An 18,806-nucleotide genomic window follows, 5' to 3' on the forward strand; every position below is an offset into this window, starting at 1 on the left:
CTTACTTAACAATAAATTCTATTTTAATTTAAAAATTAGAATACTAATAAAATTATGCTAATGAGAAAATAAACATGGCATAAAGAAATAGATAATACGAGAAAATTACATAGAATTTGAGAACAAGAATAAAATGAAATATAATAATATAAAATAAAAAATAGACTTTTACAAATTTTTAGAATAATAAAAATAAAAATAAATTAAACTAATAGAAGTAAAAAAAATTAAAACAAAATAAAAATAAAAATAGAGATTAAAAAAAATTGAAAAAGTAATCAGGTGGTAATTACACCATGTAATTACTAGCAATTCACAGCCTTTGCCTGTGAATTGTAGAGTGTAATTACCCCCTGCCAATTACACCAATTACCTGCTGGCCAAGTAATTTACATGTCCTTCCAAACAGGACAAGACAATGTAATTACACCAATTACACCAAATCCAATTACTAGGGTGTCCTTCCAAACAGGCCCCTAGTATCTTAGGATTAATTGTTAAGGAAGGAAAATAAGTTGCTGGCAATACCCTGAATTTAAGTCTAAACAAGGAAAGTGAGGTACTGATATGATCACGAGCGGAGCTTCTAACCTATAGGGGAGAATTATTTTTTTTGAAACTGGTAACTTTTTCTATATATGTTAGAATCCGAATCGTACAAGAGTTGTAGCAGCCCCATATTTACAAAGTACTACCTACATCTATGATTCTATGATCCTATGTCTATAATGAGTCTAAAACATCAATGATAGAGACGGGATCATTTAAAAGTAACTGATTACACCAAAAACACAGTAGCAAGATGCAATTAAGCTTAATCTGTTGCATACTGTTCTCTATGCTCTCAAAACACCTAGAATTCCTCTCCTTCCATAATGTCCACCAAATGCTTGCTGGGACTATCCTCCACCTGCCTCTATTCTTGGCCAACAACCCAGCTTGTTCCCAACTTGTTAAGGCCTCTGTAATTTTCCCAGGCATGCTCCATTTAATGGAGAAGACACTTGAGGCACACTAGAATTGAGATGTTGTCTGGGAGCAAGTTATGTGCTGTCAATAAGGTAAATATGGTTGCCAGTGCCATTTCAGGAAATGTTAAACTGGTTGATATTGTGCTGGCATTATTCTTGGAGGGTTACAGATCTCTACTTCAAACGTCCAAGACACGTGAACCTTGATGTTTGCATGAATGGTAGAGTCAATTGGTCAAGCACTCATTTTCACTGTTTTCCTATGCATGGAACTTGACTGTTTTGGGCTAGATTGTAGTTGTAATTGAACAAGAACTCAGAATAATTGACAGAATTATGGCATTCATCTTTCACAAGTTGATTGTTTTGCGTCACTCCAATGATTTGATGTTGAGACACATGTAATGTTAGGCCTAGGCCCAAGGACCCTTGATGAGAAAGTCAACACTGGTATTTGCTTTTAATATTGATGGGTATCTTAGCTCAGCACCGGCATAAGCCACTGTAGATATCTAAGGGTGTGAGCTGTGGCCTGGGTAACCTTATGCCTCTTCACTCTTTGGGTTAGAAGAGGCGAAAAAATTCATCAAGTAAAAGATTAAGTTAAGCCATGTGGTCCTTTAATCAAATTGTTGTGTTATCCTGAGATCTAAGCTTGTACGCTTCTTCTCAGAAAGCTACTGGTGTAATTTGTTACAAAACCCTTCTATATTTTAATTTCTATCTGCACTTCTCTCTTTCACGATGTCTAATGTCATCAACAATAATATACCCAGAGTAATCACACAAGTGGGGTCTGGTGAGGGTAGGATGTATGCAAACCTTATACCACAATTTCATCATACACTTGAATTGGTTAACGAAATGTTGAGGAAGGCAAATTCATGCTTGTCTCTGTTGGTGCCAAAATGCTTGCTCTTGAACAGTTAATTTAGAAATTAATCTGAGTGATCTAATGGCTTTCTTATGTAATTGGACATGCTTTATTTAATAATATTAAAACTTCATAATGCACATGTTTATGCTACATCTGTCCCCTTGTGTACTGACTTAGTACACGGGTTTTTGTGGTCTGAAGTGCAAAAGAAACTCTTGGGGATCTTTTTGTATTTATATGGTGCTATGTATTCTTCAGATTGCTACTATTGTTGCCTGATGTAATGAGAACTGTATTAAGACTGTCATTGGACTTTAATTATCAACAACTGTTGCACAAATGGCAGGTCCGCATCCGTCCGAAAGAATAATCTTTCTGGGGCTTGAACTGTGAAGGGAAAAATATTTATCAAGATGACCTCGCTGGGGAACTATACCACTGTCAGCACCAATGGACATTCAAATATCCTTAGACATGAAAAATGTGATGCTTATTTACTTATACATCTAGAAACTGCTCTTGGTGAAGGCTTTCGAACTTTCTTGTATTTTTTGGGTCTTGCCTATTGCTTTATTGGATTGTCAGCTATAACTGCTCGGTTTTTCCGGTCCATGGAGAGTGTTGTTAAGCATAGTCGGACTGTAGAGACAATAGATCCTCTCACAAACACAAAAATTGTCAAAAATGAAAAGGTGTGGAATTACACAATTGCAGACATCACTCTACTGGCATTTGGGACTAGCTTTCCACAGATCTCGCTAGCTACAATTGATGCAATACGAAATATTGGAAAATTATATGCTGGAGGTTTGTTGAGGATTTTCTTCTCTGCATTCAGAATCTTGACTTAGTTTTCGTTATAATTTTTCTTCTTATTCATAATACGACGTAAGAAAGGGTGGCATTAGATTTTCAGAATCCTCTCTTCTTCATAATTTTAGTTTGTGTTAAAAAATTTCCTTTTGTTGAGGTTTGCCATATAATTATATTCTCGTTTAAGAAAGCATGGCATCAAACTTTCAGTTTCCTCTTCTCCTATTTTTTAATTGTAGCTAGCCAAACTTTTCTAGTTGTAATGAATACTAAAGTGAGCCATTGATGTGTGTGTGTTTAGACTGTCTTATGATGTTTGGGAAAGATGCACTTTGAGAGATATTTGTCCCCACTTATTCTGCTTGTGGTGATCTCCTCTTGGACATTGTTGAGTGAATGAGGCGAATAAACGACAAGCCACAACTACAAGATGTCAGGAAGTATTCCTCACCAATGATGTCCCTACACTCTCCCGCCCTCTGTTAAGGAACCTTAAGACTTGATAATGAAATAGTTGACCTTCTAATGATTTTATCTTTGAGTAACTCTCAATATTATTGAGTTCACTAAGGATATTGATTTTATGATGTAAAATAGACCTTTCTCTTTTAAAAAATTTCTTGTGCTTAAATTAGTGGTTACTAGTTAATATGTTCTTCACCCCATGATGTTAGTCTCTGAAGTCATGGAGTACAAATATATTCCATTTTGACCATTAGAATAGAAAATACCAAATATTAATGTCTGCAACCTGTGAATGACAATGAGTTACTGGAACCTTAAGAGATGCTGAGATAATGACTATGAATCAATAGTTGATCGGTTAATATTTATTTATAAAAAAAATATGCTGATATACTTTGTATTATGGCCAGTATTATATATAGTTCCATGAGTTATCTTTTCCCTTTTTCTTTCTCTTTTGAGAAGATAGAATGTGAGAATCTAATTTCCGTTGGAAAAATTTGCTCATACCTGTTGTTATAACATTTATGTATAATGTATCATTTCTACTAGATACCAGAAAATTTCCTGAATCTTGGGCACCCGTTGTCTTGCTAATACACCCTTGCTACAATTTGACTTGTCCAGGTTTAGGTCCGGGAACACTCGTTGGATCAGCTGCTTTCGATCTATTTCCAATACATGCTGTTTGCGTGGTGGTTCCCAAAGCTGGAGAATTGAAGAAGATATCAGATATTGGAGTCTGGCTTGTTGAGCTCTTTTGGTCCTTTTGGGCCTACATCTGGCTGTATATAATTTTAGAGGTTATCTGCTCACATTTTTTCCATGTACATATGCTTCATTTAAATTCATCTATTTGGCTGACTCTTTCTTTTTGATGAGTATTTTTGGTTTTGACTCTTACCTAGCGGCTAGCACAAGGGTTTTTCTATGTTAATCTTTCTCTGAAAGAAGTCTTCTAGTTTGTTGTCTTTTTTATTTTTTTATTTTTTATAACCGTGGTGTCTGGCCACCTTTGAGACCTCATGGTGCTCACAACCCACTTCTAGTTTGTTCATCTTCTTTCACTGCTCTGGGAACATAAATGATATGCAGTCCTGACTAATCATCCTGGAGTCCAGAGGTTTTGTATCTTTATGGGAGTCTATTTACCAGTGTTTTAATTTGAGCTATCAGATTTACCTTATTGATGAAATGTGCATGATGCGATAATGAAAATGTAAATGTCTTAGTCCTATTTCACTTCTTCACAGCAAAACAAGTATTCAGTTAACGATATCATATTCCTGAATATTATTTACCTTGTAGGTGTGGACTCCAAACGTTGTAACTTTGTGGGAGTCTATCTTAACAGTGTTGCAATTTGGGCTATTGCTGATACATGCCTATGCACAGGACAAACGTTGGCCCTATTTGTCCCTTCCTTTGTATGTATTATGTTCATTATCATAAATTTGTAGTGTCTCCATTCTCTAGTTGAAGTTTGTTTCAGATATTTTTTATTTTCTGTTGAGTTTCTCACATCGCTATTAAGGGATGGGAAGATCTCTTTGTATCCTCACTTCTTGAGCTAACGTTTGGGGTTGAGTTAGGCCCCTGATCCATTTTTTAAATCCTGGAATCAGAGCTATGCCCATCCCAAATTCTTGTTTACCGATGTTGGGCCCTATATTATGTTGTCCACACTCCAGTTGGCAGACCTGGGCGTGCGAAGGGGTATTGAGTTTCTCACATTGGTTTTAAGGGATGGGAAGGTCTCTTTATGGTCTTGGGCAATTCTCACCTCTTGATCTAGCTTTTAGGATTGAGTTAAGCCTAAGGTCCATTTTCTTTATAATTTTCTCATATGGGAAGATGATCTAATTTGTGCATTGTATACTTCTACCATTTAGAGAAAGAGCTGAGAGGCCAGAGGAGTGGGTGCCTGCTGAGGTTGTTAAATATAGGCCTCTTGACAAGGTTCATGAGCCACACTCAGAAGTATCTCAAGTTGGTGAAGAAGAAAATAGCGGAATTGTTGATATATTCTCCATTCATTCAGGAGAGGGGACAGGTAATTTCAAGAAAGTGATGCGTTGTTTTACCTGGGATATCCAGGTCTTCCCAGTTTATGTGATACAATTTCACTAGGTACAACGTTTTGAAATCTAATCTGAAATATGTTTATATTAGTCAGAGTAAATGAAAATAGTGAAGTGATTTGAGAAGTTAGTTTGATTAGGAGAGCATTATATGACAGTTATTTGAATTGTTAAATGAATTTTAGTTCTTTAAAAGAAATTCAATGTTGTATAGATATTATTATTTGCAGAAATGCATCACATTTTGGGACTTTCTAAATTTGAGAAGTGTTTGAATGGAGGGGTTATTATAATTAGTATTAATGTTGAGTTTTGTTTCTCTTAAGGATTTGCAATATAAGTGTAGTAAAATTATAAGGTGCACTCGTTAAAAGGGCGGAACGTTATATGCGTTAGTTGGTGTTGGTGTTACATGTGCAAGGAGGTGGGTGGAGGACCTGGATCATCTTATTCTACATTGTGGGTTTACTATGAGGTTATGGTGGGATATGTTTAGGTGGTTTGACACTCCATGAGTAATGCCAAAAACTGTGAAGGACTTGTTGTTTGGTTGGAAGAGTGGAGACGAAGGGCTTGGAACGTGGTTCCACTTGCTTTAATGTGGGAAGTTTGGAGAGAGAGAAATAGGAGAGCTTTTGAAGGAGTAGATTCGAGTTTCTCTCAGTTGAGGTGTAGTCTCTGTTCCTTTATTTTCTTTGGTGCACACAAGAAGTTCCTTGTTGTATAGATGACTGGGTAGAGTTTGTAGAGAATCATTTCTCTTTGTAGATTATTCTCCTTTTAGTATACCCATGTATACGGCCAGTTTATGAATCAAAAGATATTTACTTGATAAAAAATGGTGCCCCCCGTAAAGAGATTTCTTGGAAAAGTTTCAAGTAAAGGTCAGACAGACAGACAGGCAATTAAAATGAACAAGATAAAATTTCATTGCTGGTACTTGGGAGAGTAATAAATAATGATAATTCAATATAGTTGCATAACACAAGTAGATATAGAATTATTGATGGTTATCAATTTGAAACATTGAGAAAAAGGATTTTATCTTCTCTCTGCAAGTAACTTTGGTCTGACAATTCTTTTGTAACAACAGGTCATTTTTATCGAAACTTAGCAGGAGAAGATGTCACTGAATCGTCCACGCCGAATAATGGCAATATCATTCCTGAAGAATCTGATATCCTCTCAATTTGGAAGCATCAATTTGTGGATGCTCTCATGGTACTGTTTTCTTACACCGTGTTAATATGTTCTTTATTTTATCTCACGGTGGCTGAGATATTATTCTGATACAAACTGTCATGTGCATATGTCGTAGTATAAACAATTCTCACTTTCTATAGCTACTGCGACTCCTTTGCTAAGTGTGGAACGGATAATTACTCCATTCTACTGTGCTATGTGTTTGTCCTAGTTTAACCAGTTTTTTAACTAATGACCAGTGTAATCAAAAGTGAAAAGCACAAAAAAGCTCTAAGGTCTGTTGCGGCTTTAAGCACAAAGCGCAAATATAGTGTGGGCTTTAATGAAGCAACTGGAGAAAATATACAAATATATATATATGTTTAGTCCAAGACTAATAATAATAAGCATGAATAACAAATGTATTGACAAAAAAATTGAAAAAAATATCAATTGTATAGTGTCTGTTCCTTAGGAGACACTCATTGGCAAGAAAAAGTATGTCTTAGAGCCTTGATGACAACACTAAAGTGCACATTAAGCGAGGCGTTTTGCACCTCACTTCAGGGCTTAAGCATGTCTTTGACAACACTGACTTGAAATGACTTTCCAGTGAGTGATGCTGTGTTTAGTTACTACCCAATGTTCATGAACTTAAGTAGGCATGAAAATGGGGTGGATGTATAAAGCTCAACACTTAGCACTACTATAATGTTGTTCATTTGATAGTTTATTCAAAATAATCTGACTCTAATTCAGACCGTTACTCTTACGAGTTACAGTAACAATACTATCCTGTTCCACACCCTTTCCTTGATGGATTAATGGGGTTGTTTGTTAATCTTTTCAGTTGGAGAGTACAGAATCCAGAAAATTGAATAATATATACCTACGCGTTGCAAGAATTTTCTGGCAGTTGCTTCTTCTACCGTGGAAGCTTCTTTTTGCGTTTGTGCCACCGTATCAGATTGCCCATGGGTGGATTGCTTTCATATGCTCTTTGATATTCATCAGTGGAATAGCTTATGTAGTGACAAAAATCACAGATTTGATAAGCTGTGTTACAGGTTTTGACCCTTCAGATTATTAAGTGTTTTTATAATGATCATAAATGTTCTTGCTCGACCTAAGAATATATATTGTACACAATGTCCCTGCAGGAATAAATCCTTACGTCATTGCATTCACAGCTTTGGCAAGTGGAACCTCATGGCCTGATCTCGTGGCCAGCAAAATTGCTGCAGAACGTCAGCTTACAGCGGACTCTGCCATTGCTAACATTACCTGCAGGTTTCTTTATCAGTTAACTATGCCCTTAACCTATTACTGTTGTATTACATATTACACTAATAGAGGGCATGCCAAGTCCATAGAGATTTGGCAAATTTCTTTTATTGTTTTCTAATTTTCATTTTCCCTTTTTCCAAATCTCACTGAATAGCAATTTAGGCGGTATAGAAGTTCGTCAAGTTTAGTTTTTGCCCTTATCAGCAAGGTAAAAGACTAAGGGGTCGTTTGGTTGGAGGGATTAGGAAAATGCTCCAGTGTATAATTCCGAATAAAATAATATGATGTTTGGTTGGAGTGATTAGGAAAATAAATAATCTCACCATAGCTAAGTGCAATGTTTGGTTGGCCATATAAGAATATATAATCCGTGCATAATAACTTTGTGCTGTGTTTGGTTGGCTGTAGTAAACGATTCTCCCAAACGACCCCTTAACACAGTGGTTAGCCTATGCCTAGTAATTCACGTAGGTTGCACTTTTTCTCTCATAATCATTATGACCAAAACCAGAATGATAGGAAATGTGAATTTGACATTGTCATTCCTTGGAACAAGATATCCTGGTGTCTGACTTAGTGTTTTTGTCCTTGTAGCAATTCGGTGAACATCTATATAGGCATTGGCGTACCCTGGCTAATCAATACACTGTACAACTACATTGCATACAACGAGCCGTTGCAAATAGACAATGCAGAAGGACTAAGTTTCTCTCTTCTTGTTTTCTTCTCTACTTCTGTAGCCTGCATTGGTGTTTTGGTGTTTAGGCGACTCACTATCGGTGCTGAGCTTGGCGGACCAAGAGTTTGGGCATGGGTGACTTGCATATTCTTCATGTTGTTATGGCTTATATTTGTTGTGCTATCTTCTCTCAGAGTTTCTGGTATTATATAACAATATCAGTCCAAATCATTCTTAGAAAGGGGTATTTTTTATACTTGTTGTATCTATCGATGGATATTGGTCTCAGACGGGATTAAACGGCAATCTATGGTCGATTCTGACTTGCTTGGGATTGATAGTAGTTGTTATTGTTGTATTGTATTGATTTATGGATATTGGACAGAGATCGATGGGCTTAAATGGAGCGATATGAACAGTGAAGATTTATGTGGTCGATTTCAACTCGATATAGTTATTGTTGTATTGTAATGATCGATGTAATGTAGCCTTGCACACTTGCAATTTGCATGCATGCATGTACTCACTTATGAATTTTGGTAAAGTGTAAATTTTTTTATATTCATTGTATTGATTGATGGATATTGGATTGAGACAGGCTGAAATGGACGATATGGACAATAAAGTTTTATATGGATCAACTTCAACTTGCTTGGGATCCATAGTAGTTATTGTTATATTGTAAATAAAAGTTGTCAAACATTATTTACATACATAAGTAATATCTAAAGAGTAAACAAAACATATCCTATCAGTTATTACAGGTTTATTATATTCTTTTTTGCGTTGTTAGTATATATAATTCATATGTAATTAATAAGACAAATGGATAATTATGAATAAACATAAGATTACCTATGTAATGGAGAAAAAGATCAACTACCCACCATGTATAGTAAATTTTTATTTAATTTAAAATGATAATATTTCATACTAATATTAATTTAATCTAATTCATGAAAAGAAAGAAACTATATTGTATTACATATGCTGGCTGTTAGTATAGCAAGAGGGGCCAAAATCCAAATGAATAAACATATTCACAAGAATATTATCGTGTCTAATATTCTCTTCATTATTAATCACCGCATAATAATTCTTTCATTATTAATCACCGCATAATTAAGGGGCGTGTGGTTCGGCATACAAATTTTGGTAGAACCTGGTAGTTTTGGCTTGATCAGATTCTAAATTGAGTTAAAAATTCACTTAATATATATATAAACAAATTTATCCATAACGCACTAAGCTATCTTATCTATAATTCATAAACAAAAAACCCAATTCCACTTCTATGCATAACAATCCTTTCATGATTATCAGAGGTCTCAACTTTGAGTTTTTCTGGATATAAAAATTGCCTTTATCAAGAAGCGTTCTACCCCAATATAGAATTTTCTAGCACGAATTTGGATTTAGTCAAATTTTAATGCAAATATCAAATATCGGATTAAAAACCACAATAAAAATACAAATCCTTTCATGATTAATCTCCGCGTAAACAATTCATGTATTATTACTTATTAGTATAGGAATTTTTTATTTTTAAAGAACCTCTTTAGTAATCAACTTTAATCATTGGTATCTTGCCATTAATATACTCTACACTTCTAATTAAGTTGTGAGAATTAAGTTAGCTAACCTTACCATTATAAAAAAAGTTTTATTAATTATCAACTAGAATGTTTATGAACATTATATTTATGGCCAGAAGGCTTATACCTCTTTGTTAAGTTTTCCAGCTGTTTTTTAAAATTTAAAATATTTTATAGTTTATGTAATAGCTCATTATAATATATCAATATAAGTTTGTGATCAAGTGATAAAACCTCATTTATTTTTAATCAAAGTTCAGAGGGTCTGAGGTTCGAACCTTATTAAGTGTTAAGTATGAAATCGTTTTTTTGTTAAAAAGAGTGCTTTATCACCTAGTGTGAGACTACTTTCAGGCACGATTCGAATTTAATTGAATCCCAATGCATATCAGACCTTGGATGAAAAACTTAAGAAGAAAAAACTTGTTATAATTTAGGAATTCAGTTTACTTTTTTGGGTCAACTACTCACCATGTATCAAAAACTATATTAAAAGGAAAAATGATAATGTTTGATTTGACTTATTTTAATTTGATTGATTAAACTCTTGAAATAAAGAAGAAACATTTAACTTTGTGCATAATAATTTATATGCTGGCCGTTTGCATAGCAAAGGGCCAAATAATTTAATCAATCCCAATCCTTTTTTTCTTAATTAAAATAAAATGTAGAATCCTCGGTAGATAGCTGATAAGTTTTAAGTATTGAAATTAATTTTATAAATAAATAGTTATATATTATCGAAGGAAATATCGATGCACAAAGTTTAATAATAGATTATCTGTTTAATATTATAACAGTTTGGTGACATGATCGAATGATGAAGTATAGCACTGCAATATGTTTCCAATTCGAATTTGAATGCACGAAGTTTAATAATGCTTATATGCGTGAAAATGAAGGTAAATTATTGAACCAATAAGGGTTTTAGTGAAGTGATTAGAAATCTCAAATTCGAGTTTCTTTAAAAACGAAATCACTTTTATTAGGGAACACTGTATTCCCTAATATAAAAAATTTCGACTCGAAAAAGAGTTGATTATTGGTCAAACAAAAGAGAAAAGTATCGACTAAGAAGTAGACAAGTTGCAGTTTGCTTCCAGAATTTTGAAAAGTAAGCAAAAGTTGCCACTATGCTACATAAATATTTGTATAACTATAAAATATTTTATTAAAAATAAAATAAAATAAGAAAGTGTGATATTTTTTTTAAACAGACTAAAATAAAAAATATTCCATATGTTGAAAATAGGGAGTAATCTATTTTTTTTTTGTTTGTTAAATAAAGTTTAGTGTATTTATTAGTTATGAATGGGGACGAGCTTAATTTTAACGAAGGAATATATTTAAATTAAAAGTAGAACATACAAAATATATTTAAATTAAAATTAAAATGGAAGATATAGTTAAATTATTTTTTATAGTACAAAATATATTTACCCTTTACCGTATAATAAATTTATCATTTTTGTTAAGTTAAAATAAATAGATAAAAATAGATGGAGAAAGTATAACTTAATTGTTTTAAGAATTGATAAATTTCAAATTTTGAATCGGTTATAGATGGCAACAACTAGATGTTGATTTGGAAGAAAGACGTAAAAAATTCATATAGTTTGACTATCAACGATTTCTTTTTTAATAAAACTATAATAAATAATAAATATAAACTCATTCAATTATAAAATTACATGAAATGAGATAAATAGAAATATCCATGAGACTATTTTATCTCAACTTCCATATGAGTCAATAATTCTATCATTTTAATATAAATAAAATAATCTCGATATTACAAAGTTAATCCTGAATTTTAGCTCAAAATTATCATTCTTATCCATATATCAAACGATTTCATAAAGCTTAAATTCGATATCCGACTCGGATTAAGATGGCCCTTAGTGGCAACGAACGACCAGAGGAAAGACCTTTTCACCTTCTTAGAAGCCGTCATTAACGCGTCTCCATTACACAAATTCTAATAATAACTGGTAAATTTGACTTCTTCTTCCTCCAAAATTGTCTATAAATACCTCTCTTCCTCACACTATTTTTTTCATATCTAACATTTTCCTTCTTTCATTTATATAATATAATATACACAGCTAAGAATCGCTGCGACGCAAAGAGATTAGAAAAAAAGTTCAAATTTGTTGCTGCGGAAGTAATTAAAGTTTCGATTTCTTCCGTTGCAACTTTAATTTAATTTTAAACGCTTCTATTCTTAGCAAAGATCATCAATTACAATGGCTCGTTATTTCTCCAACTGCAAAAATATCTCTGCTTTTGTTGTAGACTCTGTTTCTGTAGCTATTCAGAGGTAAACAAAGACATCATTTCTTTTTTCTCTATGTTTTGTTTTTCAAAGTTAAAAGAGGGGTTTATCTGAATTTCCTTCAGATAAAGTTATATAAATTATTTCATTAAGAATTGATATTTTGAAGTTAAATTGTTACTTAATATAGAAATTGTGTCGAGACATATTAAAACAGAAAGTAAGTCATATAAATTTTGTATGATTCTTGGTTCTGTTTTTTTCAAAATATCTTAATTTTACCCTTTATTATATACTTTTGGGATCATTTATATCATTGTCGTTAGTGTATTTGTTATTAATGTGTATATAAGGATGGTTTACGTTATTATATTTAAATTCTGAATTCGTCTCTGATTATGCAGGCGTGGATACGCGGCCGCATCACAAGGTGGTGTTTCTGGTAGTGGAGCTGTTAGAAGCAATGTGATGGAATCAAACAAGACTTCATGGGTACCAGATCCTGTTACTGGTTATTACAGACCAGAAAGTCATGCCAAGGAAATTGATGCTGCTGAGCTTAGAAACATGTTGTTGAAGTACAAACCTAGACAAAATTGAAAAACAAAAAACAATTATAGGATCAAGAATCACGTCTCGAGGAGTAGAGACGAATTCAGGATTTGAATGTTGGAGTTCAATAGTTATACTTTTGGAATTATGAGTTCAAAATGAATTGTTAGTGGAAATATAGTAATTTCTCACATATTATGTTTGTTTTCCGCATAGGAAAAATGTTGAGTTCAGTTGAATACGTTGGACCTATATTACATGTGTCAGGCAGATTTAGGATTCAAATGTTCAACGTTTATGTTTTTACCATTGAATTCATTGTACTTTTGAAAGTATGAGTTCAGGATGTAATGTTAGTGAAAATTATAGTAATTTCTTACATATATGTTTGTGTTTGGTATAGAAAATTTAATTGAACCTATTGCTCCTATATTGCATCTGCATTTGTTGATAGGTAGAGGCAGATTCAGAATTCAAACGTTGAGTGTTTAGGTTTTTACTTCTAGATATAATATTTTTGAAATTAATAATTTAGAATATAATATTAGTGAAATTTATAATAATTTTTCACATAGATATATATTATTTATGTGTCATGTAAAGAAATATTGAATTCGTTGAATCTATATTACTTTGACCTATTATCACTTTTGATTTGATGATTTCTAGTATTTTTTGTTCTCTAAGTTAGGTGAAAAAAATCGTTGAAATTGGTCTTAGTTATATACACGGCAAGCAAGAGTAACTGACATATGTACACTGCATTCCCATTGCTCACACAAAATCGGTTGGTTAGTGTTTCGATTATTTTATCAGATATTTACTATTTTTTAGTAGTACTGTAATCAAATAATTTTGTTTATTAAAATTTAAGCAGATGAAAACAAATTAACTAGTATTATCTTTGTTGGGATTGATCATAATTTTCAAATACCTAAAAAAATTCACAAGCGATATCAATATTTAAATAAAACAACAAAAAATACTCAAATAAACATCATATTTACTTTTTATCGGTTTTGGGTAATACTTAAGGCCTTGTCTCATTGGTTTAATTTAATTTTATGCTTGAAGAGGTTCACTTTATGTTTTAACATTTATTAATTCTAAAAAAAATTAAGATGAATAGTATGTCACGTAACATTGCTTCGTCCTACGTGCATCTACCTCGATTTTCAAATTCATTTTTATTGAATATTATGTCACATCCAAATTAAAACAGATGGTAACAAGGACATGTCACAACATTGAATGATTCTTATGCATAAATTAGTTGAAATAGTAGTGCATCTTCCAATTACTTAAATTATGGTTGCACCTATCACTTTCTTGAATTTGGACAGACGTGTTATAAAAAATAATACATAAACCCCTCATTATTTGACGATCGTCCAGTTTCTATTGAAGGTAACACTAAAACACCTTCAGACAATAGATAAGACTAAGCGGAGGAAAAAAGGTTTCTCTATGTCTGAATAAGTGATTGTCTGCTAATAAACAAAAAAAATATCTATCTTTTTGCTAAACATGATGAATTGAATAGATTACTATATTAAACAATTTTAGCTTTTATATGTTAACAATATGAAATACTCCACTTTTATTCCATCATATTCCCTTATAAATAAAAAACTTATGTGAAATTAGTCTTCTGCAAAATAAAGCACGTAACCTGCTATAAAGTTTAAATTATATATGCCTATATTATAAATCCGTATTAACTAATCCAATGTCAGAATGAATGGCCAGAAATTAATAGCACTCAATAATGATCATTCTTGGCTATTAATTAATTAATATTTTGCCTAATCATCTTCTTGTGTATAAATTAAATTAGTTGAAACAATGGATGTGTATTCAATTACTTTAATATTAGCTTATAGTGCAAATAACTTGAACTCGAAACTTCTAATTAGACATGAAAATGAATATATACTTACCACCTACTTCGAGATCCAACTGATTCGGGTTGATCACGCTGAATGAAGTGAAACACTCTTGATCAAAGACCACTTTATTAGCAAGTTCAAATTTGTAACTTTTATTCAAAAATAGAATGAATACTTATTTCTTCATTACAATCTTCGATATTACGTCAAAATAGGAAAACACCACTTGTTTTCCTCTATGATATTGATAAGAATTTCCATATAACTTTTCTAGTTCTAGTCATACTATAATAGTGCGGAAAAGTGTTAAATAAGACGAGACCTAAATTGACATGTCATCACAAAACTATATATACTTTCTCTATTCATTTTATTTGTCATATTTTTTTTCACCTAAAAGATATTGTATTAACTTTATTTTGAATCAGTTATTTTAATAAGCACGATAACTATAATGAGTCGGAGAGAGTAGTTTATCTTTCATTTTCATTGGTGGCGTGAGCTTTTTTGTGTGTAAATAAGAGAGTGACAAGTGGAATTAATGATGAAAACAGATTCGTTGAACACAAATATACAACGAACACAACATGGAAAAACATTTACCATATGAATAAAAAAAAATAGATAGTTGAACCATGACGTGCACAACTTGTCCACAATAATCCAAATTATAATATCTAGAATATTAGACACTTAATTATTGTTGTTTCTTGTACTCTGCTAACACTAAGTAATACTAGTGATTTCTTTTTACTTGTCTAAGTCTAATGAACAAAGTTATCTGATATCAGTTGTACTGATAAGAGGTAGCAAGTATTACATAAAATTAATTAAAGTACGCGAAAATTAACTCAAACCTACAATTATCAACAAACACGTATTTGAGCTTTAAATCAAGGTTCATCAATCGCAAGTCTAAATAAAAGAAGAAAGTTATAATAGGTCAAACTAGTGTGAAAACAGTTTAATTAAACTACTACGAATTCCTTAAATCTTATACATACAACTATTTGTAATTAATTAGAATTAAGGCGTAATTAATTAATCGATAATTGAAGATGCAATGAAGAGAAATAGTGACAGCTAGCTTTTATCTTGTCCACTACTATAGTCTGGTATAATATTATATTAGCGTTATTGGTTCTTATAGAAAAAATACAAATTGCATTGCTTATATTTTTATTTATGTTATGTTATATGAAGAAAATAGATGATGCACGTTACGTTTTGTTCTAATTCCCCTAACTTTTAGCTTTAGATATACTATCAAACAAAAATACCAACTTTTCCATGCACCAATATTAGCTCTAAGATAAAAACAATAAAATAGCATTGTAGCTAGATTCAAACTCAGGTCTCATGGGTGCTTCCTCTAGCTTGTACCAGCAGCACAATAGAAAACCTATACTCTTCATGGGTACACGATTAATTATATCCTAATTTATGTCCATTTCTCAAAATAGATATACACATATACACATGATTTTTATGAAGTTAACGGGTGCACGTGCACCCCCACCCTATAGGGTGGTTCTGCCTCTGTATACAAGCTTGCTTATTCTTAAAATTCAAAAAGAAAAAAATTGAACCAACTACAAGTATGCATTATAGCATATGGTGCATATGCCAATTGAGGTTGGTAACCTCTCTGGCATGAAGTGCTTTCTTTACCTTCAAAGTGAATTTTCAATGAGGTAGTTCTGGAGCCCGATAGCACCAGAACTAAACTCGGTGACAAGAGTTGTAACAATAAACGATACTGCTTACACAAAATTCTGCGTACACCACTATTAGACTCTAGGAGGAAGACACAAGAAGCTTTTAGCTTTTGCCTAACATCCTCGTTAACACAATACAATCCACATTTACAACGAAGGCATTTCTCAAAGCAACATCAATTTTGAATAGAAAGTATAGTTCTGGAATCCCATAGCCCCAGAACTAAACCCCGTGACAAGACGAGTTGTAACAATAAACAAACAGTACTATATGCATAAAATTATGTGTACACCACTGCAAGAGAACTCTACGAGGAAGACACGGGGAGCTTTTGCCTGAAGTCCCCATCACCCTCGTTAACACAATGCAATCCACATTCACAACGAGGGCATTTGTCAAAGCTCCTAATAGGAAAATTTGCAGAAGTAAATCCAACAGAGAATTGGAGATTGTCATCTCTTCTCCTAACCTCAACAATGTTAACCCATAGAAATACAACTTTAACAGTAACACCACTCAATTTCATTAGCCTCCCTTTTGATATAACTCCTTTTATCACAGGTTTATAATATAGCTCATATGAACTCAACATGAACTTACATGAGCCATTGAGATACGCCGAGAACTCGCCTGTTTTTGAGTTCAACTCATAGCCTATCACCCCTTTAGGAAGAATGCCAATTGGGAAGTCATAGTGTTGAAGCTCTTCATAGGCTGATGTCTTCTCATTGGCTGAAACAACAACCGAAAAGCAGAAGAGGAACAAGAAAATGGTTGCTAAAGACATTTGTATTTCTTGAATTTGAAAGGAAAAAAAGTTAATGGTTTATAGATGATTAATTCATGGGTAATGGCTTGTTAGTGTTAATTGCTTTGGCTAGTTGGCCACATGCAAATTGATTCTCTACCAATTTAACAATTCTTTCTAAAGAGGAAGTTGCTAGAATAATGCCAATTGTTGTAAGAAATTCATGACTAAAGGACAATACAAGTAAGCACATAAAACATACTTAACATGACTCATAAGCTTCCTCGATTATAATTTTTTTGAAAAACAGCTATCCATCCCCAGACCCCACTTGTAGAATTATACGGAGTATGTTGTTGTTGTTTCATAACGGTCAATGTCATGCTCATCTATTTCACCAACTACCTACTACTTCCACCAGCACAAGTATTGAATAACCGGTTTTACTCTACCTCAAACTTCACCTTTTTCAAACCATGTCCATAAGGTTTTTTCATACCAGTTCCTTCTACCTATACCACACTTGAAACATTTAACGAAAATTTGGTATCTTTCTGGTCAATAGTGGAGTACTGTCGACTCAAATAGCAGTAACCTAGATCTATGTCTCCAGAGAAGGTATGAGGGTATTCTAAAAATTCGGAGATGGTTGTAACATGAATCATTTAGCAACACATCTCCTAGAGAAACGGTTGAACAACTGCGAGCCGGGCCACGATTTCCTGGAGAACAGCAGGAGACACAGATTCGATATAGTAGCTAAAGTTCATTTTCTATGAAAACTTAAAGCAGATAATAAAAATTACTTAACATTTTATCTCTGTTCAGATTTGAACTCTTCCTTGAGGGATCAACCACAAACCAAAAAATGTAACCTAAACCCCGGACCTATCAGCAGAAAATGGAGATGACTTGCATTAAGCCAACTTTTCTCATCCTCAATTATTCTTCTTTACCAAACCAGCAATAATCATTTTGTTTTTGAATAATGAAGCAAGTGATGTGCCAACAACTATTCAATGAACAGGGAAAGGAAGATTTATATCGATGCAGATGAAATTACAAATAACAACACAATTTTGGAGATAACTACATAAAATCCTACAAATAGTAAAAAAGTTACAAATCTAGGAATATTATTGCCTTTACCTGTAACGACTCGGAAAATGATAGAGTGAAACAAGAGCCTCACATGTGAGTTTAGAGTCGAGAACTTAATGAAATGATTATATTTGAATTTGACCCAAAAAGTTCTTAAAAATGTGCTTCGGAAGTTACCGGAAACTTGTTTAGCTACTTATAAAAAGATCCGTTTCGTTTTTCGAAAATCCGACTTCATATTCTTGTTTAGGGGGTCAAATTGAGTGGGAAATGGGTCTAACCCAAATTTTAGAGCAACCGTATCAAAATCCGAAAATTCCAAGTGAAGCCTTTTTCGAGGGTCTACTTTGGAGGGTCATATCTCCTAGCACACAAATTATTTGGGTGGACAATAATATATCCATGGAAAGCCCTTTCAGTTAGCTACCTAACGCACTTCGTTTCACCTCATTCGGAGTTCGGACGAAGAAGTTATGCCCATTCGTAAAGTCTGTCCGGAAGGAAATGCAAATTCCAGTAGCTATATTTACTGTTCACCCGCCTGGTTACTGTTCACCCGCCTAAAAATTTTT

General features: G+C 33.0%; 3 protein-coding genes across 5 annotated transcripts in view; 2 read left to right on the plus strand and 1 right to left on the minus strand.

The window, feature by feature from the left end:
* The window catches only part of LOC102585848 (magnesium/proton exchanger), a 17,747-nt gene extending 8,905 nt beyond the window's left edge, over window positions 1-8,842 (plus strand). For 2 of the 3 annotated variants that reach the window (XM_006355746.2, XM_006355747.2), the window contains exons 2-9: window positions 2,195-2,655; window positions 3,754-3,929; window positions 4,435-4,553; window positions 5,019-5,179; window positions 6,301-6,428; window positions 7,240-7,456; window positions 7,550-7,679; window positions 8,271-8,842. In XM_006355746.2, the coding sequence (XP_006355808.1) occupies window positions 2,262-2,655; window positions 3,754-3,929; window positions 4,435-4,553; window positions 5,019-5,179; window positions 6,301-6,428; window positions 7,240-7,456; window positions 7,550-7,679; window positions 8,271-8,568 (1,623 nt within the window). In that variant the 5' untranslated portion in view covers window positions 2,195-2,261 and the 3' untranslated portion in view covers window positions 8,569-8,842. 3 annotated transcript variants of the gene reach the window in all.
* A 3,158-nt stretch (window positions 8,843-12,000) lies between these two features.
* LOC102586408 (late embryogenesis abundant protein Lea5-like) lies at window positions 12,001-13,160 on the plus strand. Its single transcript, XM_006355748.2, has 2 exons — window positions 12,001-12,270; window positions 12,630-13,160. The coding sequence occupies exons 1-2, from the start codon at window positions 12,197-12,199 to the stop codon at window positions 12,823-12,825; spliced, it is 270 nt and encodes an 89-aa protein (XP_006355810.1). The 5' UTR covers window positions 12,001-12,196; the 3' UTR covers window positions 12,826-13,160.
* A 3,532-nt stretch (window positions 13,161-16,692) lies between these two features.
* Window positions 16,693-18,806, minus strand: part of LOC102586733 (uncharacterized) — a 5,602-nt gene continuing 3,488 nt past the window's right edge. Inside the window, exon 2 of the mRNA XM_015312537.1 lies at window positions 16,693-18,282. Within this exon, the coding sequence (XP_015168023.1) occupies window positions 16,693-17,172 (480 nt within the window). The 5' untranslated portion in view covers window positions 17,173-18,282. The remainder of the gene's footprint in view (window positions 18,283-18,806) is intronic.

Source organism: Solanum tuberosum, unplaced genomic scaffold (assembly GCF_000226075.1).
Source record: "Solanum tuberosum cultivar DM 1-3 516 R44 unplaced genomic scaffold, SolTub_3.0 scf00208, whole genome shotgun sequence".
NCBI classification, from domain to species: Eukaryota; Viridiplantae; Streptophyta; class Magnoliopsida; order Solanales; family Solanaceae; genus Solanum; species Solanum tuberosum.

Coding starts and splice junctions, on each gene's coding strand:
- LOC102586408 (XM_006355748.2), top strand. CDS start 12,197: ATGGCTCGTTATTTCTCCAACTGCAAAAATATCTCTGCTTTTGTTGTA. Junction 12,271..12,629: donor GTTTCTGTAGCTATTCAGAG/GTAAACAAAGAC, acceptor CTGATTATGCAG/GCGTGGATACGCGGCCGCAT.